This window comes from Euprymna scolopes, chromosome 15, assembly GCF_053919585.1.
Source record: "Euprymna scolopes isolate OS-2025 chromosome 15, ASM5391958v1, whole genome shotgun sequence".
NCBI lineage: Eukaryota > Metazoa > Mollusca > Cephalopoda > Sepiida > Sepiolidae > Euprymna > Euprymna scolopes.
Genome location: NC_136496.1, coordinates 97,481,829 through 97,509,631, shown reverse-complemented (window position 1 = coordinate 97,509,631; position 27,803 = coordinate 97,481,829). Strand labels below are relative to the sequence as shown.

The 27,803-nt window shown below is 33.5% G+C and overlaps 1 protein-coding gene across 1 annotated transcript; it reads left to right on the top strand.

Annotated features, from left to right (window-relative positions):
* The first annotated feature begins 4,284 nt into the window (after positions 1–4,284).
* On the top strand, positions 4,285–22,771 carry LOC145294019 (protein UXT-like). The gene is made up of 5 exons (XM_080140982.1): positions 4,285–4,434; positions 14,817–14,898; positions 17,082–17,152; positions 18,711–18,882; positions 22,598–22,771. Exons 1-5 carry the CDS (start codon positions 4,367–4,369, stop codon positions 22,661–22,663), a joined length of 459 nt encoding a protein of 152 aa, XP_079997108.1. The 5' UTR covers positions 4,285–4,366; the 3' UTR covers positions 22,664–22,771.
* Positions 22,772–27,803: the final 5,032 nt, after the last annotated feature.

Sequence of the window (27,803 nt, the reverse complement as noted above, 5' to 3'; positions counted from 1 at the left end):
AGGCAATTAGCAATAAACTAACCCTCTTCTCAAAGAGAGAAGATAAAGCCTGGAACGATGGACCTCCTAGTACTGCACAGAACCAGAATTCCACCATGTTATAATTTTAAATTTCACTTGACCCCCTACCCATCTAGCATTATTTATTTCTCCTCCGGCATTATTTATTCTAAAAACTCCTAATGGTAATAAAATACCATAGATTATTCCCCTTGGTCGGAATAAGCGATTCCACCATGATAACACTGCATGAGAACCTCAACATATCTATTCTTTGTTAGTTATAAAACCTATATCAATGACATACCAGTCTCTTCTCCCTTTTCAAATATCTTTTCATTTACTACACACCACAATCAACAGGAATCAGGTCACTACAGGATTGCTCTAATTTTTGTTGATTTTCAGGGTCAAAAATTTTAAAAAATAACCATAATATTTTTTTTTTTTTTAAATTATTATATACATTTGATAGATTTTTTAACATCCGTATGTTATAAGAACATACTACATCCTCTGGGACATATAGCACACATTAGCCTATTGCCAATTAAACCATATCTGGCCAACAATTCTAACATTTTCATATTTGTCATCCATTTCAGTCAGAAATTCTTCCAAAGATAAGCTAATAATATATAGATCAGCTGCTGTTATAACTTCTTCAGTTATTCTACCCATTATATATTTTTATATGTGGATGTAAGCATGAAACGTAATGTTTCATTAACGTTTATATGTGGATGGCAATAGTTAAAAGATAACACAACTATAGAGATTTGTCATCAAACTGCTATCCAGTCTAGCTTGCACACAGCGCACACAGGGACACAATGCACAACACCCTCAAGTTTTAGATATATATGGTTATCACCCCTTATTTCCAGCAGTTGCATGTTTCAGCCCATAGGTGACTATATAGACTTTCTTTCTCTCTCTCTCTCTCTCTTTATTTCTATCTCTTACATCTGGGATACCGAGCTGAACGTATGTGTAGAGAACACACTCCTTCTTTCTTGTAAGCATGTCTTGTACCCGCTGCCCGTAATAAATTCACATGGTTTGTAAGTTATTCATTAGTGAGCGTTGTTTCTTTATTTGTTGTTCATCTATAAATGTTACTTTTCTAACGCGATAGACAACATTCAACAACATCCACTACACAACACATGCAAAGCGTCTGATCGCATGATTTCTTTATTCAGGGGCTGGCAAACTACACTAAAGGCAGTGTAAAACTTAATTAGTCTCTCATGCAACATCTTCCCTTTTCTGAAAAAAAAAAAAATAAGAAAGAAAAAATATATCTAATAAAAGGCAAGACAAAAATAAACTTACTTTTGACTCAATTAAAGATGTATAGTTCTTGAACCCAGAAGGATTTTTCCCTAGTCTTCCCAACTGTGTCATCTAGGTTTTGTACAGATTTTCAATGTCCATTTTCTAGGAGTTTTCAAGAACTTTCAAGATTTTACACAGTTTTTCAAGGCCTTCTCCAAACAAAATGCAAGTTTTCAAAACAAAATATGGGGTTTGTTTTACAATCCACAGTGATTTGAAAAAGTGGTAAAAAATCAGATATACAAATAAATGTTACAACAACCGATAACAGTTACTTTGTAATCTACCTGCATCATTTTTTGGTGTTTTTAAGTAGTTTTAAATGCTTTTTATTTCATCTCAAATATTAACTTTCTTTATGGCTTTTAATTTTCAACTAAGATGGCTGCCATCTGGTCCATTTTTTTTTTTTTATCCGCCCGGCCTAATTTTAAATTATCACAATTTTTTTTTTTGGGGGGGGTCGGTAAACGCCATTGAAGAGCCCCATCCGTGCAAGGAAAGTATTTTTTAGAGAGATGGGGTAATTTTATGGCAGCAGCCACTACTCCTCCCACCCTTGTGCCTTCATTATCCCAAAAAATAAATTATAAATAAGAGCAAAAATAGTCGGAGATTTGAATCATTATCTCGAAACTACTTGAGGTAGTTTTATGATAAAGGGATGTAGCTCTTGTATTCACATTACTATGCAATTTCAGAACAATGTATTTGATTTTATTTCAATATTTAAAAAATATTTTAATGGTATTTTTTATTAATACTTCAAAAACAATTTAATAGTATTTATTTTGATTTTATTTTTAATATTGCAACACAAACTTTTGCTGCACATAAAAAATGCAATTTTCAAGGCCTTTTCAAGAAATTTACAAGACATTTTCCACATTTTTAAGGATTTTTCTAGAAATAAGGTCTTTTTAAGTCAAAAGTTAAAATTCAAGCACTTTTAAAGTCTGTACAACCCCTGCCATCCTCATTCTTTTTGGGTTTAGTCTTATTGGAGATAGTGTCAAGCTCACTCTTTCCCTTCCATCATTTTCTTGTTGAGATATCTGGGAGTTACAGATCTCTTCTGTATCCAGTCCCACATTTGCTGGTTCCTCACTATGCAATTGGTATGGCTAATAAATTTGTGATCGTAATTTCAGCGCTTCTGTTGTTTGTTTTTTTTTTTGTTGTTGTTTTTGTTTTTGTTTTTTCAAATATACTCTATTCCGTCAATGCAGCTTGCCATTAACTTTAACATGGTATGACCTCTCATGCAGTCTCCACCATACAATGGCTTTCTTCCACTCTTTCTGACCCTTTATGTGAAGTTTCAGTCATACCGCATCTTCGGAGTGTAATGGTTGAAATGGTTTTACTTCATGATTGGAATACTGCTCCTGCTTCCTACTCTCCCACTTAATTATCTTGTTTAAATTTTTGAGTAATTCTGGTTTGAGAAGATCCTCTCTGGTTGGAAGAAGTGGGTTTTTTTTTTTTTCATCTGGACATCAGTTTCTGTGCTGGTGATAAGAGACTTTTAGCTGCCATATTCCTGTGGTTCAGCATTACTAGTTATGGATCAGCCTTATCATCACTCGCTTTCCAAAAGAGGTTCTTTACCATCTTTAATGAAATTTTCAGTATTTATCAAATAATGATCGCAGAACATAATGAATTAATTATTTTTATTTAAATCTGAGTGGAAATATATTATTTTGTTTAAACAAAAAATACCTTTACTAAAGTTATGGTTTTCAGTCGTCAATAAAAAACGCAAGAATTTATTTTTGCTTTTTCTATATAAATAAAGCATCGTGATTTGTAACAATAAAAACAAATAAAATAATTTTTACAGGAACATTACGAAAAAAAGCCTTAAAGTCCGTATTAATGAATTTGATATAACTCGAAGAAAAATGAATTTCTCGAACTACATATATTACCATTGAATTAAGCACTGTTTATTTAATATTTTCACACAAAAAAATTATAATAGCAAAATATTTCTATTTCTTTGTAAATTACAGATTTCATATAATTTTTATATGCAAGATTTTAATAATTTCCTTGCTTGCAAAATGTGAAACTTTCGGCGTAACATAATTTGTGTGTAATCTCGAACAATAATTTAAAAATAATAATTTAAAAACAGGAACATGGAAATAATTAAATTAAAAAATGATAAAAATTGATACAAACGTTCAAAATAGGAATGTATGGATGCACGTCTGGGAGGAAAAAAAAGAAATCTGACACCCCTACCTCCTTTTACTATCATGACTTCATTGTGAAACAGCGTATGGCGTTTCGATTGGCTGAAATGTTGGGCTTCCCTATATTCGTGTTCTTTATCGGTTACGTTTTGCCGAACGACATAATTACTTGCTTTTTTAGGGCTAATTAAGCTGTATTTTGTATAAACAAGGTTTTTTTTGTTTGTTTTTTTCATTATTTAATTTAATATCTTAGGACTTTACTTTACTAATTATCTTTGAAATAGACCCAGAAAACTAATATTTATCTTTTAAAGGATTTTTACAATGAATTTATTTAACTTCAAAATTTAGCTGCCGTGAAAATATTTTCATAACTTTTTTTTTTTTTTTAACAAATATTTTTCCCCTCTAGGAAATTAACTTTAATCTTTGATCAAATGCAATCAAAAAGTAGTCGGAAACCCGCAAAAAATTATGATAAATCGGCTTTCAAATCTAGGTCCCCCTATTTTTGCCCACCCCTTTTTGCCCGTATCTAGAATTGGCTTGGCTTATGTTGTTTTTATGTTAATTCAATATGTTATTTGTTTCTGCACTAGTCACCTAGTGACTTAACTTTTTCGAAACTAAAAACGAGACTAGCATTTGGGAACTCCGTTTGTCAACTTGCACCAATTATTGAATTTCTAGCGGGGAAAAAAATGTAAGCAGGGTAAATATTATTTACGGTAACATAATAAACTAACACCGGTAACCCAAACTAAGGGAAGCAATTTCGTTAGAATCATTTGCTTGTTTTGTGTTTGTTGTTTGTTGATATGGATCGAGAAGAAAAGATTTTGAACTATGAAACATTTTTAAATGAAAAATTACGAGGAGATTTAAAGTAAGTTAAAACAGTCGAAGTCATTTAATTCCTACAATTATCAGAATTTATGTATAACTTGTTTTGCACATTTTTATCTAAAGAAAGCGAGAAGCAATGAAGCATGCTTATTCAAAAAAGAAATAGAAAAAGTGCTTTCTTGAGACAATCGACGGATCGATTTTTTAAATATGTCGTTTTAAGCAAAACCAACAGTACTTACCTGTCATGTCAAAAATAATATAGCCAAAAATTACGAAAATTCATTGAGTAGAACAATAGCTTCTATTGTGTCTTTAGTAAAAAACAAAAAAAAAAAAAGTTCGCCTTTAAGTTTCGAAAAAAAGAAAGAAGTATGTCCCCTGTATTCACAATCTTCAAGGTGGTTACATCTAGGGAAAATGCAATTTCGGTAAATATCCAGATATGCTACAACAGAACACCGACCACTCTAATTTGTTTTATTTTTTTTTACAGGTAATTGAGGTCGTTGACAACGAATCTGATAGTCAAACTTGGGGTAAATTTACCGTTTGCATGGTATTAACACCTAAACCCACGAACTACTTTCCACCATTTTGCAACTTCCGTTTACGCTGCAGCATAAACGACTGCTTGCTTCACCAATCAAACTACCTTCTCACATGACGTATCAATCAAAAAATTACGGACGGACATTTTTTAATGACTTACAAGTGAAGAAAAGTACAATAAATTGGGACCATTTTTTTTTTTTTGTCTCACGTAGTTTTTAATGCGGTTTACAAAGTCATAAGCATCAAACATTTTTATGTTTGTCATTCTTTTTTTTTTTTTTTTTTTTTTGCGGGAGGAGGATTCAATTATAGAACTTATGTGGCTTAATAGGTGCTTCTTCTGCACCTTAGTTAACCGTTTTTCCGTAAATAACGCACCGACATTTACCAATTAGAACACCATTTAACATTTTTTCGAAGATTTGCGGAAGATTTGTACGCCATGTGAGAAGGCAGTTTGCTTGTTGAAGCCGTCGTTTATGCTACAGCCCGCGCGCGTAGCGTAAACGGAAGCTGCAAAATGGTGGAAAGTAGTTCGTGGGTTCAGGTGTTAATACCATGCAAGCGGTAAATTTGCTCCAAGTTTGACTATCAGATTCGTTGTCAACGACCTCAATTACCTATATAAAAACAAAAACAAATTAGAGTGGTTGGTGTTCTGTTGTAGCGTATCTGGATATTTACCGCAATTTCTTCCAATTTTCCGTAAAAATTACTTTTAACTATAAATAATGTTGTACTCGATGAATTTTCATAATTTTTGGATATATTACTATTTTCGACATGACAAGTAAGTACAAAACGATATACAACAGGACCCCGGGATACGGTGGCTCTAGGATACATTTTTTCAGGTTACAACGTGGAACAGTATTTGCCTCGCCTTAAAGTGTTATTTAGATTGTTATTTGATATTATATATTATACTGTTTTTTGTTACTAGTTTTTGATGCCGTATGTTTCGAGAGTAAAACTAATGAACACATATCTAAGGAAATGGATAAAATTCTAGAGGAAGGCTGCCAGTCCGGAGTGGAATGGAGCCGCAACTGGTTGATAATGTTTAATGCTGTTAATACTAAGCTTATTTCCTTTAATAATTACAAAAAACCTTCTTAATCACTGATTACCATGGCTAATGATACATTGCCTGAAAGTACTTCCCTCAACCTCCTAGGGTTAACATTGAGACAACATGAATTGGAACAGATACATTGAGGTAATTGCCAAGGCTGCTGTGAGGAAGGTGGGCTGGAATCGAGAAGTCAGCGACCCTGAGGAGGGGCACTGATTTGCAAAAAGTGCCTGGGCAGCTCCATCAACATTCTCTGGTAAAGGCGTCTCAGGCGATTAGCAATAAACTAACCCCTTCTCAACGAGATATGGTAAGGCCTGGGGGGGGGAGTGAACCTTCTAGAACTGCACAGAACTAAACTCCCACTGCAAAATGAACAGGAACCAGATAATTGCAGAAATGATGTAATCTCTGTTGATTTTGGGTCCGAGGATAAAAATCCTTGGGAGTATAGTCTGTGAGAATGTAATTTGATTGTCTATTGAAATTGACATAATTATTGTAAAAATTTTTGATTATTGTAAAATTATTATTTAATAATTATTACTATAAAATATATATTGTAAAATAATTTTAAAAATTATTTGGATTCATCAGACTACTGTTCGCATCTTGAGTGTAATTTTCACAACATTTCGGTTGATGTATTCTCCAACCTTCTTAAAGTATATCTTGTTGAACTCAGGAATTTGGACAAGTCTCTGATGGCTCACTGTAGAAATGCACTTGCATCCCAATTGACAATATAATGAAGACCATCTTTGTAGAAACTACATACTTTGTGATAGGATCTGATATATATCAGTAGGAAGAAGATCTGACGATGGAATCATAATTGTCTCCAGTACTGTCAATGCATACATGAAATTCTTTGAGAAAATGGCGTTCGGATCAACACCACTGAAACCAACAATGTGGTTGCGATATGTCGATGACACATTCATACTCTGGCTCCACCAGGAAAATATTACTAAACCATGTGAAATCTATCCATCCAACTATACAATTCACAATGGAAAAAAGAACATAACAAATTATCGTTCCTAGATGTGCTGATAACCCGCACTGGTCAGGGGTTTATGCCATCTGCATACCGAAAGCCAACTTTTACTGGACAGTACTCAAATTTCAACTCCCACCATCCATATAATGTAAAAAAAAAAAAGTCTGTCTACAGCACTAAGCAAAAGCAATATGTAGTAACAGCAATGCATATCAAGAGGAGATGGGCAGTTTAAGAGAAATCCTCCATAAAAACAACTATCCAGAGAGCATGACATCAGCTCCAAGAAATCTGGACCAGACACAAAAGGACACAAACTCAGAAACTCACAACAGTTTGTATACCATACATGTGTAATGTAATCGCTGTGTAGAAAGTATTTATTCAGTTATTGGTTTATCTATCTATCTTTCTGTCTATCTAATTGTCTACCTATCTAGCAAAGTAAACAATAGATTGAATCATGAGAAACGATTAGTTGAGCAAGCTTGCAGGTGCAGAAAGAGTCAAATGGTCAAGCTGTAGCATGAATCAAACTCTGTGACCAATCAAGTTGCAATGGAAGGTATGCAAATGAGGACCAGATCTGACATGTCAGGGGTTCTGGTTTGAATAAACTGACTTAATTTTAGTTGAGTTCATTCTTAGATGCTGAAGAGACAAGATGGAGTAAAAAGGCTTCCCATAAGGGGGCGATGGTTTCCAAATGGAACCACAAGCAAAGACTGTCATTCACTCCAGTCTGCTATGACGAAACACCTGGGAGTGAATAAAGAAAAAATATATAAAGATAACCATTCGTGTTGGGTTCCTGTCTTGCATGCATCTTTGTTGTAACAGAACCAGCTCCACCAAAACATTGGCGAATCTCTCAGAGGCCCAGCAGAAGACAGGTATGTCATTATGTATATGTTGCTAAAAACTGTATATATGAGATCCCATGTAAATGTGGAAAACTCTACAAAGCTGAGACAGGTCATCCATTAAAAGTACGGTTAGAAGAATATTGAAAAGCCGTAATATGTGGAGAGATTGAAACATAGGGTATAACTGACCATATCTGGTGGGAAAAGGGAAACTGTATACCATTATGGGACAGAGTAAAAATTATAGACAGAAGAATGGTGGAGAGTAAGACGACTCAAAGAAACAGCTCATGCTGGGAGAAAATCAATTACTAAGTAGACCTAGTATCGAATTTGCTATGATATGGGAACTGTTAATTATAAATAATAGATAATATATACAGTAATAAGTAAAAACAATGATATATATACAGTGATATATATACAGTGATAATAATAGTAATGATATATATACAGTGATAATAATTAGTAATGATATATATACAGTAATAATAATTAGTAATAAAATACTGATATTTACAACTAGAATTAAAAATAGGATTAAGGCTACTCAAGGCCCATGGTGCAGTGGTTAGAGTACTTGAAAAAATTTAATTGTAAAAGTGATATTCTCCTGAAGTTGAAGGCTCACTTCTTAATCTTGGTGACCAAAAAATGCAATTGCAAACTACTTAGGATCTCTATCTAACATGCTACCCCCAAGTAAATAAAGGGTTCCATTTGAAATTTCATCCAAATTTCCGAGTTCGACAGAAACATTCCCAAGTTTGACAAGATAAACCTGAAAAAGGTCTGAGGTTACATCGACCGAAACGTTGTGAAAATCACACTCAAGATGAGAACAGTAGTCCAATGAATCCAAATAATATGAAGAACCAATCCTTATCTCAAAAATTTAGAAACATAATTTTTTTAAAAGTTAAAAAAAAACTCATATTTAAGTAAAGCAATTTGATTGGCTATCGAAAGTTAAACATTTTACTTTGTTTTAAAATTAGAAAAATTCAGTAGATCTCATTAAATCATTAATAAGCAAAATATCAAAAATACAACATGCACAATGAGGCTTAAAACAAATTGTTGATCATGTATTAATGCCGCAAAAATGGCATGGCATAAAATGGAAGTTTTTTAATGTTAGGGAAAGGTTGTTGAGAAATTAAGTTCATATGTCCAAAACTTTAACATGTGTGAAGCTTGCCAAATACTCATGTTTTGTTACAAAAATTCATCTAGGACAAGACAGGTACATGTGGAATTGTATTGAGTTTGTAAATCCACATGTAGTATACGTGAAGGGTCTGTCCTGTCAGGAAACCATCTTCGAATAAAGCAGATTATAATGTTATTCTTTTGCTGAAGCATTGAAATTAAGCAGGCTACAATCCAAGAACAAATTGAAAAGAAGGTTTTATATTCCTTATCTTTACCTTCACAAAGGCAGAATAAGAGTTGTTCAATTTACATTTGTTGGAATTTGTGTGGTGGAGAAGCGAATCGAGTCAGGTATTTCCTCATATATTATTATGTATCTGAGAACAATATCATTTCTAATTATATTTATTTGTTTGCTTCTGTATTTAATAAAAATTGTTTAATAAAAAATTTCTGTTTTCTAATATTGTTTCAATTTACTTTTATTACATCAATTTCAATATTGTTTCATTTTAAATTTAAAATTCTTTTACAATAATTACATCAATTTCAATAGTCAATCCAATTGTATTCTTATAGACGGTGTATCCCCAAATATGTTCCAGTAGTTTCCTCATATTTTCGTTTATCTAAGTTGCAAGAGAGCTGGTGCGCTCCTCTTTATTGTGCAAAAAGGCTACTCACACCTGAGAGTATCCAGTGTTTTCGCCTATGCATGGAGTATTGTTGCCACATCTGAGCTGGTGCATCTGCCACTAGTCTCTCACTCTTAGGCAAGGTTAAAAAAACAGTTGCCAGCCTAATAGGTCTTGCACTATCAACTAAACTCCAGCCTATTTCCCATCGCTGAAATGGGGCATCCTTGTGTCTGTTTTATTAGTATTTCAATGGCAAATGCTTTGACGAACCCAAAACACTAGTACCCCCTTGATGACAATACTCTCGACAAACCCGACAAGCAGCAAAATTCTGTGTTGTAGAGATCCCTAGATGCCATAAAGCCTTCTACTCGAATAGCATTTTTCCTCAGACTGCTGCACTTTGGAATTCCCTCCCGGGTCCCTGCTTCCCTGACTGTACTGACATGCAGAAATTCAAGTGTAATGCAAACAGACATCTCGCTCCCCTAAATAGTATCCCTGCAAATCTTGTCCCAAATAGTAGCCCCTCATGATTAAGTAGCTCTGTGCCTTGTTTGGGATGAAAAAAAACATTTTAAAAAATTTTAAAAGAAAAGGAAAAATTAGTTCATCGTGCCAATTATGGTCCTTGTTCAGATGGGCACTTATAGTGATAAACAAAAATGAAGAAAAACCTTTATATTGTACTTACTCGTCACATAATTATAATCCAAAACTCATAAAAATTGATCAAGTAATTTTTTATTTTCTTTATGAAAAACAAATTTGCCATTTTTTTACCAATAAATGACAGACTAGGTCATGTTTCTCTAGAGAACATAAGGAGAGGTAATCGGTGATTATTTTTTACAGTTTCCACGTGGATTATAGTAGAATTGTCTGTCCTTGTTCGTACATCATGCATATTGTTCAAAGATCCCAAAAAGCCAGACTCCATTCTCCACACATCCTCTGTTGTATTTTCTCTTTAAAAAATATGATTCATCAGTTTTTATCTGTATAGGTTTCTTTGTTGTTTCATCAATCAATATTGTTTAATATTTATTAACATGATTAAGAAATAAAACCTTATTTAATTTATAAATTTATTGTTTAATCTTTCGTAATATGATTTAGAAATAAAATTATTGTTTGTTACCATTAACTGAAAGAAAAAAAAGAAAATGAAACCAATTATTTATGTTTATTTAGATGACATCATAACGGTGTAATTTGCAACCTGTCCCTTTTCGCCATGTAAGGGTTAGAGGCTATGTTTACAACTTAAATTGCGTACCTGCCCAAAATCCTTTATATAAGAGATGTGTGCATAATCTTGTCGAGTGGTTCTAATATGGGAGATCGACTTATTAGAATAGTGTATTAGAAATTGAGTGAATTTATGTAAAAATGGCAAAAGTGAATAAGCAGGTAAAAATAGGATTGTTAGAGAAGTGCAGGTTATTCGTTTGGTTTAAAATAGAGATACCCACCCACCCACCCCTCAAAAAAAAAGACGAAAAATTATTTTTTAATAGGCATTTACACTGGTAGGGATGGGGGCTAGGTTTTTTATGTTTGTTTTTTTTTAATTGGGGCTAATCAAGGTAAAAATGAAAATGTTTTCTGTTAGTTTCAGTGATTCTTTTAACAAGCCAGTGTGTTTAAAAGTCTTTGTGAAGGTAAAGATAAGGAATATAAAACTTAATTGCTTGTATATCCACTCTCTTTCTCTCATCATAATTTATAACCCTAGCCAAGCCAGCAGTCACACTACAGAACAAGTGAAAACAAAATCCATGAAGTGAACTAATTCATCACCACTCCCTTTTTATGTTCTTTGTTTCTACCCAGAAAACTTGTAATTTTTACCTGCTACTAAGAGGTCCCTCATCAATACTGAACCCAAAATTATATAGTTCAATTTTGGAGGGATATTTCTTAATAGAGAACGATTTTCAAAATAATAATATTATTTTAACATGTTCCGTACTATTCTGCATAAGTACCCAGAGCTCTAATAATAGCTAATTTTTTTTCACCACAAAAAAGTTATAACTGCAAATTGGGGTAACGCATAAACAAAAACAATTTCATAAATATTGGTAAACTATAAGAGTACCCAATTCAAAGTTAGCAGCAGATGATGATTAATCAGATTGTGTCATTGATATTAAACTTTATCAGTAATATAACTTCCGGTGAGAGTTTTAATTTCTCAAGCTTATTTATTTATTAAATTGTTAGGTGAAAGTACACAATAGTTATCAAAGAACCACCCCCTCTTCATTTTAAGGATTGCTTTATAAATAATAATATTATTATTTCAACATGGTCGGTAAGCTGCAGATTGTTTGGAAAGCTATCCTTAACTTAAAAGCTCGATAATGGCTTAAAAATGAAAATAAGACAAAATACTGGTAGAAACTCACCTAAAAAAATGTTACCCTAACATTTATTGGGTGGATTTCTACCAATAATTTGTTTTATTTTTAAGTTATTATCCAGACTCCAAAGATACAAGAAAATTTGATAGTGTACATGCCTCTACACAGTTGCTTGAAAGTGATGAGTGAGTGCATGTGGGTTTGCACAATTGTTTGTGTTCTTAGTCTGCAAGTGCATCTACAAAGGTCAATAGATCAGTATAAATAAATCTGCACATGTTGATTGTGTTGTCCATATTGTGGAGTGAAATGTTGAGATTGGTGGTACACATGGTTGAAGTCAGTTGTGTGAGATTTGTGAGTCTGCAGAGCCAAGTACAAGTGAGTCTGTACTTATGTTGGAGTGTGTTGTTCGAAGTGATTAGGTCCCCTGTGCATAGATTGAATCATCAAACAGTCAATTGTTGAGTTTTCAGTGTGCCTGTTGCAGCTTAACTCTTTTTGAACTGGTGCGATTTCTTCCATAATAGTTGTTCGTAGATATCCAGGAATTTAAAGGTGCTTGACTAATTTTCAATCTCTGATTCTTTCCTGCAAAACATTTGCAGCAAGGTGAGTACCTTATAGCAACCACTGCAAAGAACTTGCTCTTTTCTTCTGTATACCTTAAGACGAAATGAAACTTCTATGAGCAGAGTCTTTCTAAGAATTTTTTATCTGTGAAACATGTTACCATGAGACTGCTTCTCTGCAGACTACAATGTGGATGTTTTCAAGTTCAAAGTCAACAAATATTTGTCAAGCAGATCTCTCAATTTTGTCCAAATCGTCCATCATTTTTAATATTCTCATAATATTATTTCATCATCCAACTGACAATTTCCTATCAAGTGGCTTTTCACCATTGTAAGGGCTTATTCATTAGTATTTTTAAAAATTCTCTTAGTCTCTTGTAATATTAGTAATGAAATATATTTGATAGATGTATACAACCCCTCTCTTAAAATTGATGAAAACTTTTTCATTGAATTTTATTTAAAAGTTTGTAATATAAATAAAAAAATTACCTGATCAATTTTTAGGAAGATTTAATTTCCGACATAATTTTAAAGTAAATTTTCAACCTGTCTTTAGCCAAAATACTTTTTTTGTTTACAAACATTTTCACAATGTCACATAGGCACATCATTTTACATTAAATTTACATTGCAAACTGAATGAATACTGCTCTAAAAATTCAAAAAAGTTTTTTTTTTAATATAATCTGGGAAGTTGGTATTCAATCAATATATTGAGTCGGCAACTGAATTGCTATTTTAAAACTTTATTTTATTTTAATTTGTATTTAAAGGGTTTAATAAATAATAACTGATGAATCAATAATGTATTCTCCCAACAACTTCTTCCCAACAACCAACATTATTCTCAATACCTCATTGGTAAAAATAACAAAAAAAAAAGAATGTCGGAAATAAAGTTTTGAAAATGTTCATTTTTATTAACTTTACATTCTATTTAAATTATTGGAAATTAAACAGAAACTAATTTAAGTTGACTTGGAAGAAAATGATTTAGTATGATTTTAATCTTCATAACCGGACAAGCTCCCAGAACCACAACCTCTCAATAGTATATGAACATCAAGAGACAAGAACCTGTAGAACAACATCCGTCACCCAGCTGGCCAAACATTTTGGTCAGGGCTGTCTCACAGATGAGGCTGAAACACTAAACAAGCTTGCCACAGAAATAGCAAAAAAGAGCCGGCAGAAATATACAGAGACCTTCCAAAAGAGGAACGTTGAAGAGTGGGACTAACATCAGCATGCAAAGTATTTTCTGGGGGAGCTCTCCCAGGAATACATAGACAAAGAAGGTTCTTTGGACTGGCTCATAAGGGGAGCCCTCCACCACGATCAGGAAAGGGTTATAATGGCTACTCAAGCCAAAGGATTGATGACCAATGCATTCAAGAAGATGGTGGGTCTCAGTAATGACAACAAATGTAGTTTCTGCCACACAGAATTGGAAAGTGTGAGTCATTTGGTATCAAGTTGCAAGGGTCTTTGGGGGGATGGCTACTATACAGCAAGAAATGATGGAGTATATACGTATCTCCATTGGACCATCTGTAAAAAATTAAATATCCAGTATAGCAGCAAGTCCTGGGAACATCAACCTGAAAGAACAGTTGGAAATGACTTATATACCATACATTATGACCATGTAATCTCTACAGCCACCTACTTTGAAAATGCTGCTATCAAACCTGACATATTTGTATGGAATAAGTCAGAGCGAGTGGCAACCTTGGTTGAACTAAGTGTCCCTAATGACGGAGATCCAGCCAGAGCTGAAAAGGGGAAGCAGATCAAATATCAAAGTCTCATGTATGATATGAAAAGAAACTGGAATCTTAGATATCAATCATACCAGTTATTATAGATGTCACAGAGCTTATGGAGAAGAACCTGAAGTCCTACCTAACTAATATTCCTGGTGAACCAAGTGCAAAAGAGATCCAGACAATTGCACTTAAGAGAACAGCAAGGATACTAAAAAGAGCTCTCGGCTGGTTTCAATAAAAAGCAGGACAGTGTTGGCAGCTGGTTTGGCTGCCCCATACCCAACATTATAATCTTCAAAGGAAAAATTTTTTTATAAAAAAGTGCAAAACTGTTTTGTTCAGGGAATTCATTTCACCCGTCCTGAGATTGGGTTTCTAGTTATGATTTATAAATTATTTGTATTTATTTTTTAGAAAAATATTGGATCAGAGAGATAAAGTATACCAGGAAATCTCTGACTATTTACAACTGAAATCTGTGATTGAACGTTTACAAGTAAGTTTATTTTTTTCTTTTAAATTTCAAGCTATTGAACTTGTATAAACTGTATGTTAATTTCTTGATTTTTTTACTGTTACAGATTTGTTATGGTGTATCACACATGAAGATACTTTATTGCAAAAAAAAAAAAATCTGGATTCAAGTGAAAATAATAAAAAAATTTTTTAAGTGGTTATACTTTTCCAAACTATGAATTAGGTTTCAGAGGAGATATCAATAAACACAGCATACTGAAGAAGCAACAATGACGCAGAACATGTATGAATATGTACTTTATTGATAGGAATATTAAGACAAATTGCATGACAACAACAGGAGAATAAACAAGATAATAGTGGGGAAAATGGATGTTCTGACTTGGAGTAAATAAAGTTTGGGAGATCAAACAACTTCAAAATGTTAAAACAGTGGCATGAAAAGAATATGAATGTTTTCGTTTGGAATGAAGTTTGGAAGGAATAACAAATGATTTAAAATTAACTTATCTTTTTGGAGGATATGGGCGCCAGTCAGTTAAGAATTTAATATTAATTTAATCAAGAAGTAGGTGAAATGTTCAATTATATGGTTGAGATGATTGTTGCCAGAGTTCAAAGTTCAAAAACAATATGCTTGTTTATATATATATATATATATATATATATATATATATATATATTTCATGTATCCACATTAAATATTAAAAGGAGATATAATATTTTATGTATCGATTTTCAGTATTTATTCAACAGTGTTCAATACATGAGCAGAGCTAGTAATAGGAAAGTTTTTTATTTAAATATTTGGACTATTCTCATCTTGTAGTTGTTGTTTTCTATGGCGTTTCGGCCAGTTATTCCTCTGGCCTTTGTCAGGTAAACTGCAGCGAGATAGGAATATCGAATCCTCCAACTACATCCACAGCAATTACTGCTTTCAGCACGGTTTGGTCAACTAATCCTCTGACCGACTTTGGGTGGGATTGAAGCCGCTACCTCCATACAATACTCATTTAGAATCTTGGATATTCCTGCATCTCTATCCACTACGCCACAGGCCCCAAAGGGCAATCAAGGTTGGATTTTTTGGTCTTATAAATCCACAATCTTCCAATTGTCGGGTCCGTACCGATTGTTGTCTTATAGTTATGGGTTTAAATGGTAATAAACGAAAGGAACACAGGATTTGTAGGAATGAAACATGTATTCACATATATTACAGGCAAAGTCGAGTTGAGAATACCATTGCTCAATGGTAGGACTTTGCACACGTCCAGCTTGGTCACGTGCCAATCTCAGACTGCCAGGCACCGGTCTCGGTACTGGAAGTAATGTCATGAGATAGTCCATTAATCCCCTGGAGGGGCATCTCCAGCACTTATTGAATTAATTTTTTGGAATTATTTGGGAGATGAGTAAATTGTACAATTTTTTTATTTAATCATTTATCTATTATCCTCATCTTGTAGTTGTTGTTTTCTATGATGTTTCGGCCAATTATTTCTCTGGCCTTCGTCAGGTTAAACGCAACGGGATAGGAATGTTGAATCCTCCAACTACATCCACAGCGATTATTGCTTTCAGTTGTTGTTATCTCACCACGGGGAGGCCAGACGAATAATTGGCCGAAACATCATAGAAAACAGCAACTAGAAGATGAAAATAATAGTCCAAATAATTGAATAAATAAACTAATTTACTCATCTCCCAAATAATTCCAAAAAATTAATTCGAAAGTTTTTTTTAATTAAATTTTTTTTTTAGATGAGAGGATGTCATTTTTATGTCTTGCTTTTTTAGGTGGGGAGGGTTCAAATCTGCCTTTTTTTGTTCTCATTTATAATTTAATTTGGAGGGGGGCACAGGGGAGAGGAGTTTTCCAGAAAGAATTTGACTCCCCCCCCCAAAAAAAAAAAATCATCCTTAGTGTTGCTAGGATTGCTTCACAGATTATCAGCATATTTTTCACTAAAGACTGAAGATTGGAGATAATTTTGTCCAACTTCTCTACAAGCATTGTTAGTGATGCGGTACACTTGTGAGTTGTTTAGCTTTAATTTTTTTCATACCCCCCGCCCCACCAAAAAAATTTGAAGTAAAATTTCCAGGATTTACTATCATTGTATTGTTTGTCTATTTTTTAATCTGTTTTTGTTGTTGTTAACATAAATAACATTTTATTCCATATTGTATTTTTAGGAAAATGAAACGAAAGAACCGCTAAAGACCCGTGTTGACCTTGGGTGTAACTTTTATGTACAAGCCAAAGTGTGAGTTTTTTTTTGTTTTTTGTTATATATATTTTAATGATTTTTATTATATTCATTTTAATGATTTTTATTATATACATTTTAATGATTTTTATTATATACATTTTAATGATTTTTATTATCTACATTTTAATGATTTTTATTATATATATTTTAATAATTTTTATTATATACATCTTAATGATGCATTGAGCTGTATCATTAGTGATTTTTCATTGAGGATCTTTTTTCTCACTCAGTTGACCCCCACTGTAGCTTGGCAGCATTATATAAACATTGAGATATACTTTATCTGTCCAATAGCAATGTGTATTGAGTACCAACTTAAGCCATTTAAGATGATTCAGGTATGCAGAGAGAGAGAGAGAGAGAGCTCATCCACAAGGTTCTGCTCTACTTGATTGAAAAAAATATACTGGTGGGCAATTGAAGATCCGGGCACAGACAAAGGTGATGCAGCAGTATTATCAATCACAGAAATAATTGGTCTTCAACTATGTAACTGGGATTGGTTTGTCATAATATGCGACCTAGCTCAAGATCAAAGAAAATGTACTTGTTTGAGAGGGACGTGACTTAACTCAATTTAACTGCAAATACAAATAAATACATAGGATATTTAAAACATTGATGCATTCAATACAACCATCATTACCAGCAGGTTTGGTTGCATCATAATATTTTACAATGGTTACACTGCCTATTCTCTTTTCCTAGGTGGCCATGAGGAAGAGACTCTTATAATGGCCACCTAGCTTTGTGTCTCAACTGACTGAACATTACTATTTTAAAAGTAGTCTTTCTCTAACGTCACATGATTTCTATCAACCAATCAGAGCCTTTGATATCTTTCAGCTTCCCCTTAGTATCTAACAGAAATATTGATTAAAGCTTACCTTACCTTGGAAAATTAATTCATTATTATGAAAAGACACACATACTTAATATGAAGGTGCTGTAAAATATAGATTAGGATATATATATATACTCTAAAAATCAAGATATTATAGAATATATAAAATATGGCAAAATATATAACCTCTTACAACAGAAATTAATTAAAATATATACAATATAACCCATGTTCATCATTTTATATTATAAAAAATGAATAAATTATTATGAAAAGATGTATTAGAATACATACTTTAAACGAAGGTGCTGTAAAATATAGTTTAGGATATATATACTCTAAAAATCAAGATGTTATAAAATACAGCTTGTCCAAAAAGTCACTGAAGGGTTTTGATCTAATTTTAACACAATCCGATTAAGACAGTGGGAAATTAAAAAAAAAATGCAAAATTCAAACAATCTTTATTTGTAAAAAATAATGTCTTTTAAATGTTGCTCATTTTCAGCTTTGCATATTTGTGCTCTTTCCAAAACATTATTCATGACAGATTGCAGAATCTCTGGATTGTGATTTAACTCCCTTATTTCATTCTTGATGTTTTCCTTTAATTCTTGCAGTGACTTTTTGGACACCCTAAACCCTGCATAAAAAAAGACATTTGCATTTATTTATTTGAATATGTGTCTTTTTTTTTTTATTCAGACCAGATCCGACATCAATTTTTGTATGTGTCGGATATGGATTTTATGTGCAATTCACTTTTGGACAAGCATTAAAATTTATCAAACAGAAAACTGATCTTCTTAATGAACGAACAGAAACACTCACCAAACAGTCAGCTGTTGTGAAGGCCAACATCAAACTTGTCCTCGAGGTAAGCACAGTCATTTTCAAAGCAGTAACTTATTTTTTTTACCAATTGAAATACCTGTTCAGGGTTAGGTTTACGAAAGAAAAACCTACTGAAACTGAAAAGAATGTGTCCTGTATTTCAAAGTAATCAATAGCATTGACTGCAGCAGTGAAAATTATGAAAATTAGAACTGAAGTTATGGGAAAGGTTGCTTTTTTTTTTCCATGTTAAACTCCCATGATTGAAATTTACATAATTTTGTGTCTTTCTCTACTAGATTACCAAAATTAAGCAACATTAAGCCTTCTCAGTACTAGATGTGTGACTATTTGGGAATACCAGGTGCTGTATGTGGACATCTAGTTATAAGCAAATTGTGTTGCCAACTCAGTGCTTAGCATGGTGATTATGACAAAAACACATGAATAACATTGACTAATAAGGTGAACAGAAACCGGGGAGGGGTTCTTCCTCCAGGATTGATAAAAAAAAAAAAATGTTATGGTTATGGTGGTGTGTCTTTTAACATTGCAACACGGGGATGAGCAGGTACTAGTGTGATTGCAATAGGAGTAAATGAGGTAAGTTCAAGGAACCACTGCCATTATTAAACAGCAGAGTGTTACCATTGTCAACCAAAGGGAAGTGTCTATCAGGTATATATATATGCAGTGTGATGATGATACCTGCTCAGTGAGAGTTGAGGACATGTTACATGAAGAGAATTAATGAAAAGAATATGATGGATGTGTAATGTAAGTCTTAAAGATGAGTTTCAGATGACTTTGTTGGTATGGCCACATTGAAAGAATGGTTTAGAGTCCTTGGGTTAATAGATAAAACACAGATGAGATAGTAATGTCAGTTCACAGAGGGAGGCCAAGGAAAAAGTATGAGGAAGTGATAAAAATGTACTTGAGAGAAAGACTTAGTTTAGAAATTAATTTCTACATACTATCCAATGTAATATGGATCTTAAGAAGAATTTAAACATTTTTTTTTGGGGGGGGGGGTCATCCACCTTCAGGAAGTTCCTTAAAAATTTCAAGATTAGTTCTTGCTGTGACAGATTAAAATGTATTTTGCACAGTAGGCTTACAATAAAAATACAAGATGGTTGGTAGAAAAGTGGGAAATTTGTCAAACAGTAATGTATTTTTACAAAGGCAGGAAATTTGTTTTTTTTTTATCCGTTCTTTTTGGTAAATAGTAGCTGCTTCAGGACCTTTTCATCTCAAAGTTACAATAATATTATCAAAGTGATGCTTTATAATCATTGAAAAATGCTTTGGTAACACAACTAGATATTTTGTCAGTTCCCAAGTCAAATTTCCACGTTTGAAAAAGATAATCACTTGCCTTTGAAAGTCTGAAAATTGTTTTCTTGCTTGATCCATAATGTGGGTATCAAAATCAAAGAAGTATAAAAAGTTAAAATAATTTCTAATGTTTTTGTGGACCATCAAAAACTAGTGATCTATGGCGTCAATCCTGGCAGAACAAAAGATTTGAAATTATATATAAAAAAAACATTGTAATGTTGTATTATTTGTATTTATAACATGTCTATATAATTATTTATGTGCACCAACTTGTGTATATACTCCAAAATGCAATATATTGCATACTACTATATATACCAACTGAGTGATTGTATGTGTGTATCAAAAAAAGTGTCTATCATGGTCGATTTATGCAGGAAGCATCTAACTTGTGGTGTTTGGGTGTGCAACAATAAAACAGTTCATTAACATCAGTCTGTGTAGCGCACAAGCAAAGAACGTACCTCTCTTCGTTGTCGTCTTCTCTTCTCATGATTCAAGTTCACCTCTCTCAGAAGGAAACCAACAACAATAGGTTATATATTTGATATAACTTTATTGCATTCCAGAGTTTGCAACATCTTCTTTTGATTCCTACATCTTGCTAAGGTCGCATTCATCCAAAGCTTCCTGATGGAGACAATCTTCTGCACTACCTCATTAGTAGCTAGGACTCAACTCCTCTAGAAACCTTTCTCTCTCTCGCCTACATGACTATGTAATTATATCAACATAGCACAAGGAACAATCATCTAATACTTGTCATGTAACCAATTCTTTTGTTATTGTTAACTCAATCTTGTTTTCTTAAGTTAAAATTCCTGCATACATATTTAGTAACATTCCATTTTTTTTCAAATTCCAATCGTCCATTAAAATATTTTGTTTCAATAGCATTTTTTCTCTAATGAATATTCACATTGAAAACATCTACATTTCTATAACAATAATAATTTCCTTGTTAGGTTACTCGACGATGCCCAGGAGTCCAATATACAAAAATAGAAGATGTACGAGGGGCGTGCATTAAGTAATGCCCCTGACTCACTTCCCATAGCAGTAGAGCAACAAAACTTGGCATAGTTATTAGTCTGTCTATACATAGGAACCACCCAGAGTTATGCATTTCTCCCATCGTTTGATGCAGCTCTGGAGATCGTTTTTGTAGAACACCCTAGGTTGGTCCTCCAACCATGACGTGACTTCAGAAATCAAGGCTGCATAATCTGGGCAACGCTTTCCTTTCAAAAACAACTTCATGGCTGGGAAGAGGTGAAAATGAGAGGGTGCAAGGTCAGGATAGTAGGGATGATGGGGGAGGATTTCATAACCACACACCCGTGCTTCTGATCTGGCGACATGCGAGTTGTGGACCGGAGAATTGTCCTGCAGGAGGAGAGTACCTTTGCTGATCTTGCCCCGCCTTTTGATTTTGATAGCTTCCCTTAATTTCCTCAAAAGTGAAGCATAATAGGCTCCTGTAATTGTGGTACACTTTGCCAGGAAATCTGACATCACTACTCCATCCTGGTCCCAGAAGACTGTGAGCATGACCTTGCCAGCAGAGGGCTGCACCCTTGCCTTCTTTGGAGGTGGTGAGTCAAAGTGCTTCCACTGCATTGACTGGGCTTTGGTCTTTGGATCATAGTGATGGACCCAGGTTTCATCCTGTGTAATCAGTCTTTTGAAAAACTTTGACTCATCTTCTTGGCACATCTTCAAATTCATCCTCGAGCACTCAACACGTTCTCACTTCTAGAATGGTGTGAGCAACCTGGGAATCTATCTGGTAGACACCTTATGCATATGCAAATGGTCATGAATGATAGTTTCCACAGACCCTGTACTAATCTTGACATCTTGGGCTATTTGGCGAATAGTAATGCGCCGATCTTCCAAAATGGCAGCCTCAACTTGATGGACAGATGCCTCATCAATGGCAGAAGGGCGGCAACCAGGTCTGGGAGCTGTTTCCACAGACTTCCGGCCATGTTTGAATTCACAATGCCAGCGTTTTACAAGGTCATATAATGGGGCATTATCACCATAAGTTTCTTTCATTTCATCAAAAGTCTCCTGTGGTGTGCGTCCTTTCAAATACAAAAACCAGATCACTGCTCAACATTCAATAGGCTCCATTTCACACCTGACTCAGTTCAAACACCTGTAAAACAGAAACCACAATTAGTTCAGAGCTGTAATTTGCCACACAGCCTGTAGAGATATAAATCATTTCACATGCAAAATTTCAGCTAGATCAGACAACTGGAAGTGGGTCAGGGGCATTACTTATTGCACGTCCCTTGTAGTTTGAATTTTTCTTTTTCTGTTAACTGTTTCATATCTTTTGTTTTTCTTCTTTCTGAGTTCGCTATTTCAAAAAATATGTATACATATTTATTTTTATTTTTCAGGGTTTGCGAGAAATCCATCTTATAGATGACAAACCAGAAAAAAGACAAATTGATCTCTTCTCTTGAACCATTAAGATGTTATGTCAGGGGGAGGGGGAGGGAATGATAAAATATCTATTTTTCAAAGGCTTTTCTGCTGAATATCAGGAATAATAAAATAAAATTTATTTTTGATTTTGTTTCTATTATTTTTTTCCATCAGGAATGTGATCATGCAATAGCAAAAACAGTTTAATAAAAAAAAACTGTCATTTTATCTACTAGGAGAGGCGGTGGACAGTGCTAAAACGAAACTTGTACATCTATATATTAATAAAATTATGAGGCAATTTCACAAGTGTGCATGTGTGTATCTCACAACAATGTAATTCTAATATTACACATTGAATTATTCTTTTGATGAACTACTAGCTGTTCCGACCTGATGTTGCTCACGATCTATTATGTATAAATTTATTTTATTATTGGAATACTTTTGAGTAATTTATTTTTACTTTTTAGTAATTAATACTGAGTAATTTGTATATTTATTTATTCATTTGCGAACTGTTATTCTCATCTTTATAGTTATTGTTGTTTCACCACGTTTCGGCCAACTATTCCTCTGGCCTTCATCAGGTGGTTAACCGCAACGGGATAGGAATGCTGAGTCTCTTAATTGTATCCTCAGTAATTACTGCCTTCCATCAACAACTATGAAGATGAAGATAGCAGTCCACAAAAAAATACATAAATATACAAATTACTCATTTCATAGGATTTCAATAATAAAATAATATACCATTCGTTATGGATCCGACAATAGAGGACCAAAAAAATCCAACCTTGATCACTCTTTGGGGCTCGTGACGTAGTGGATAGAGGTGTTGAATCTCTACGATTCCTGGTGAGCATTGTCTGAAGATAGCGGTTTCAATCCTACCCAAAGCTGGCTAGAGGATTAATTGGCCAAAACGTGGTGAGATGACAACAACTATGGAAGGCACTAATTACTGAGGATGCAGTTAAGAGACTCAGCATTTCTATCCTGTTGTGGTTAACGACCTGACGAAGGTCAGAGGAATAGTTGGTCGAAACATTGTGAAACAACAACTGTGAAGATGAGGATACCAGTCAACAAATAAATAAATAAATGTTTAAATTTGTTTTGTAAACATTTCTATGTTCTATAACCATACTTTTTTTTAAAGTTTAATCTTGATATGTCCCACAAAAGGGATATATCCATTTGAAGTAGTTGAGTAGTTTTTGCTATAGTTTCAAGCAATAATTTGGTAAGTTGCCTCAATGAGTGTTTATAGTTGAAGCTGGTATTCTTCAGTCAGTATTTATGTCTTAATTAGCGAATCATATTCTTGTAAGAAGTAAGAACCCGGATATACTCATATTCATTACATCAAGTATCAAAGCTAAAAAAAAAAAAATCAAAGAAAGAACTCTAACTTTTACTAAAATAATAAGTTATTCCCCTTAACATATTTTTTTGTTTTAAGTGTTTATTTGTAAACTGCCACAACAGGTTTGTTTTTTTGTTTTTTTATTATTGAAATGTAGCAAAGTATGTTAGTTTATTTCCAATAACAAATTAAAATTACAGTTCTGAATTTTCTAGATGAGGGTTGATTGTTTGTATTGTTTTAATCAAACTATTGTTCTCATCTTGAGTGTTATTTGTGCAACGAAGGACGGAGGCTACACCGACAAAAACGTTGCATAAAATAACACTCAAGATGAGCACAATAGTCCAATCAAAACAGGTAATACAAATGAAAATTGATTTATTAGTTATTTAGCACCAACTTTTAAAATCCATCCATCATAATTTTATACAGTAGATCAATTGAATATTTATTGAAATCAAAGATGTGATGATGTAAAGTAAAACAAAATTTTTTAAAAATTGTCATGGACTCTTGAAAATTCAGTATGTTATTGCCATACAACTTATGAGATGGCTGGCCAATTTTTATGATTTTAGATTCAAATGAATAGCAACAACAAGAATTAGAATACACCTTACTAAAGCTTGATTGTTACAGCTGGTGAATTTCAAAAATACAATCCGGACATGAGGACACTTTAGAAGGACGATATGCAATAAAATTCTGTTGTGAACTAGGAAAAAATGCCACAGAAACGTATGGAATGCTTCAAACGGCTTTAAAACCATCTTGTATGAATAGAGCATAAGTTTTTGAGTGGCATAAAAGATTCAAAGAAGGCAAAGAGTCTGAGGGATGATGAGACGTGTGAAAGAAGTAAGGAAGTCATAATATCACAGTTGATTGGACAAATAAAGAATTTCATGGATAAGGGCCGTCATGTGTTTATAGAGACAATAAGTGCGCAGTTTCATGTTAGTGTGGGAACTGTACACACAATTATTCATGAGGAACTGAAGATGTGGAAGATTTGCGCAAAGTTTGTCCCAAGGGTGGCCAGAGAAGATCAGAAAGACAGACATTGTCATGGGTATCAAGACAATTCCTCATCCTCCTTCTAGTTCAGACCTTGCTCCCTGTGACTTTTGGTTATTCCCTCAGCTCAAGGAAAACCTTAGAGGCTGTCGTTATGAGACAAATGAAGAGATGAAAGAGGCTGTAATAAGAGTCATTAACACGCTCACACAAGAGGTCTTCTACTGGGTCTTCCATAAGTTGTTGGAATGGTGCAACAAATGCATTGCAGCCGGAGGAGATTACTTTGAAGAGGACTAAAGTTCCATGTGTGTACTATCAATAAAAGTGCCCATACGAAAAGAGTCTAGAAACATACTGAAGGCATCTTATATATATATATATATATATATATATATATATATATACATCTTCTCTACTTATATATAAAAGGCACTTTGTGTCTGTGTGCGTAAATTCGTTCTCTATGGATTCTGAAACGACAGGGCCAATTTTTATGCACTTTCTCCCAAATGTATTTAATGTGTCTGTAAGTGTTCTTAAATAGGTTTTGTATCGGAATACCTCCAATAAGTATCAATAATTGAAAAAATCTGATTAAAAAAGGAACAGTTCAATTTTGACCAAAGTTAACACCCTTATACAGCCTAACATGACAAGTGTATTTGAGAAGTTTTATCACTGTACAAGCAGAAGAGTTTAACATAGAAATCAACAGTAGGTTCTTTGATAAGATAGGGGTGCATTTGAAATGAATGTTTCTGTTTAGAGCACAATTCAACCATAATGCTTGAATTTAAATTTTAATTCAAGCCATTATATAAAAATAATTTTGTAAAATCAAGTGTAGGTTCTCTATAATGCAATTTAAACTACAATGTATTGTGAACTAAATCATGTGCACCACAGTGGGTTCCAGACTAGAGCAAGCAATCAATCAATTTGATTGAAAAATGGAACATTTCACTGATTACAATGACAAAGTATTGGAAGTGTGGAACATTCATTGATCCTCATTCAATCCCGAGCAACGTTGGATCTCCCTGTTAGTGTATGCAATATATATATATATATATATATATATATATATATATGACAAAAGTCTATATTCCAAATTCCAAGATGTTGTCCATCTTACCGCTTATTTCAACATGTTAAAATGTTCAATTCTTGGCAGCACCTGTTTCATAGCGCAGAAACTATCATATAGTTATGTCAATGTTTTAATAGTTTCTGTCCTGACTCATCAAAAGAATAAAAACTCATTAACTTTAACAGAAAATAAAAAGAATATAGGCATGATTATATAAATCGGAAAAAATTGGAAAAGTAGTTGCAATTGTGTTTTATCAAGTTCCCCCATGTTTCATTTTAATGGCTTAAAATCAATCTATGCTCAATTTCTTTTCAGCATAGAAGAAATGTAGCGGTGGTATAAGAAGCAGCAATAAAAGCAGAAGCATCACAAGATGCCATTATGATTTTGAATCTATGCTTAATTTCTAAGCTCGGTGCTGGTTGGTGCAAACATTTAATTTCTTTTTGCCTTTCCCAATCAGAAGCCATCTCTCAGGCGAACTGGGTATGCATAAATTCTGAAATTTTGCTTTCACAGTCAATATAGTTATGCTGTTAGGGTGTTTATTTAGCAACAGGGTATTTTGATCTGCAGCTAACCTTTTCAGATAGTATAACCCTTGCAGATGATTTTGAATAAATCAACAATTATTTTATTTCTAACAATTAACCATGTTTTCTTTCTTCTGGCCAGGTGTGTGTCTGTACTAAGTACGTTTTATTCCTGCCAGTTGACATTTCTGAAACACTCAGCTTGAATATTTAACAATATGGCACATTTGACCCCATTTCATTTTAGACCAATCTCGTATGTTAGCTATGTCATTTTGTTACGATGGAATAGATTTTGTGTTGTGCATTCACTGAAAATAATCTCCATAGGATTATACATGAATCATTACTGGTTAATGAGAAAATGCACTCTTTGGTGCCGGAAATAACAAAAAATTAATTCAACCCATGTAGAGTCATGTTGAAACCCTGGTCCTTAGTTAAGTTAAGCAATGTGGAGCTTGGCAAATAGTAGATAAATGATCATTTGGAAATGCTAGACTTGTCTTCCCATGACCAGGATATACATGTGGCTGGGAAGTGCTTGTGAATTTAATATTCTCTGTAAACTTTCTCCTTCTGAGGAAGCCAGCCTAGCTCATGCAGGACTAACACTACACTAGATATTACCAGTTCACTTTCACATAATATTGAACCGGATATCATCTTCTTTTCTGGCTGAACTTCAAAGCCATTGGACCTATGTCTGATCAACTGCCAAGTGTCTTAGATGAAAATGATAACGTCACAAAAGAATAACATCATCTATTGTTTTTTTATTTAATTGTCAGTAAAAATGTTTTGTTTTTAAATTGTAGAGACGTTTCAATGACAATTTGCTGCATTGATTTATGTAATAAATAACAAAATATAATTGTTAATAAACTTTTCTCAAAACCTATTAAAAAAAAAAGATAGGAGATAATTATTAAACCAAAGGTACAAGATAGATGGGCACAGTAGATGATGTCAAAAAATGAAGATGCCATCAAATAAGAGAAAGTGAGAGGCAGGAAAGGATCCTTTATACAGACAAACATATCCAGATGCAATGATTAATTTAAGGTGTAAAACGTTACCATAATAACAAACTAAATATGGCGCACTTGGACACAGACAGGGTGAAAATTCATTGGTGGGGTGACTGAGTCTGATGACTA

Coding starts and splice junctions, on each gene's coding strand:
- LOC145294019 (XM_080140982.1), top strand. CDS start 4,367: ATGGATCGAGAAGAAAAGATTTTGAACTATGAAACATTTTTAAATGAA. Junction 14,899..17,081: donor CTGTGATTGAACGTTTACAA/GTAAGTTTATTT, acceptor TTGTATTTTTAG/GAAAATGAAACGAAAGAACC. Junction 18,883..22,597: donor ACATCAAACTTGTCCTCGAG/GTAAGCACAGTC, acceptor TTTATTTTTCAG/GGTTTGCGAGAAATCCATCT.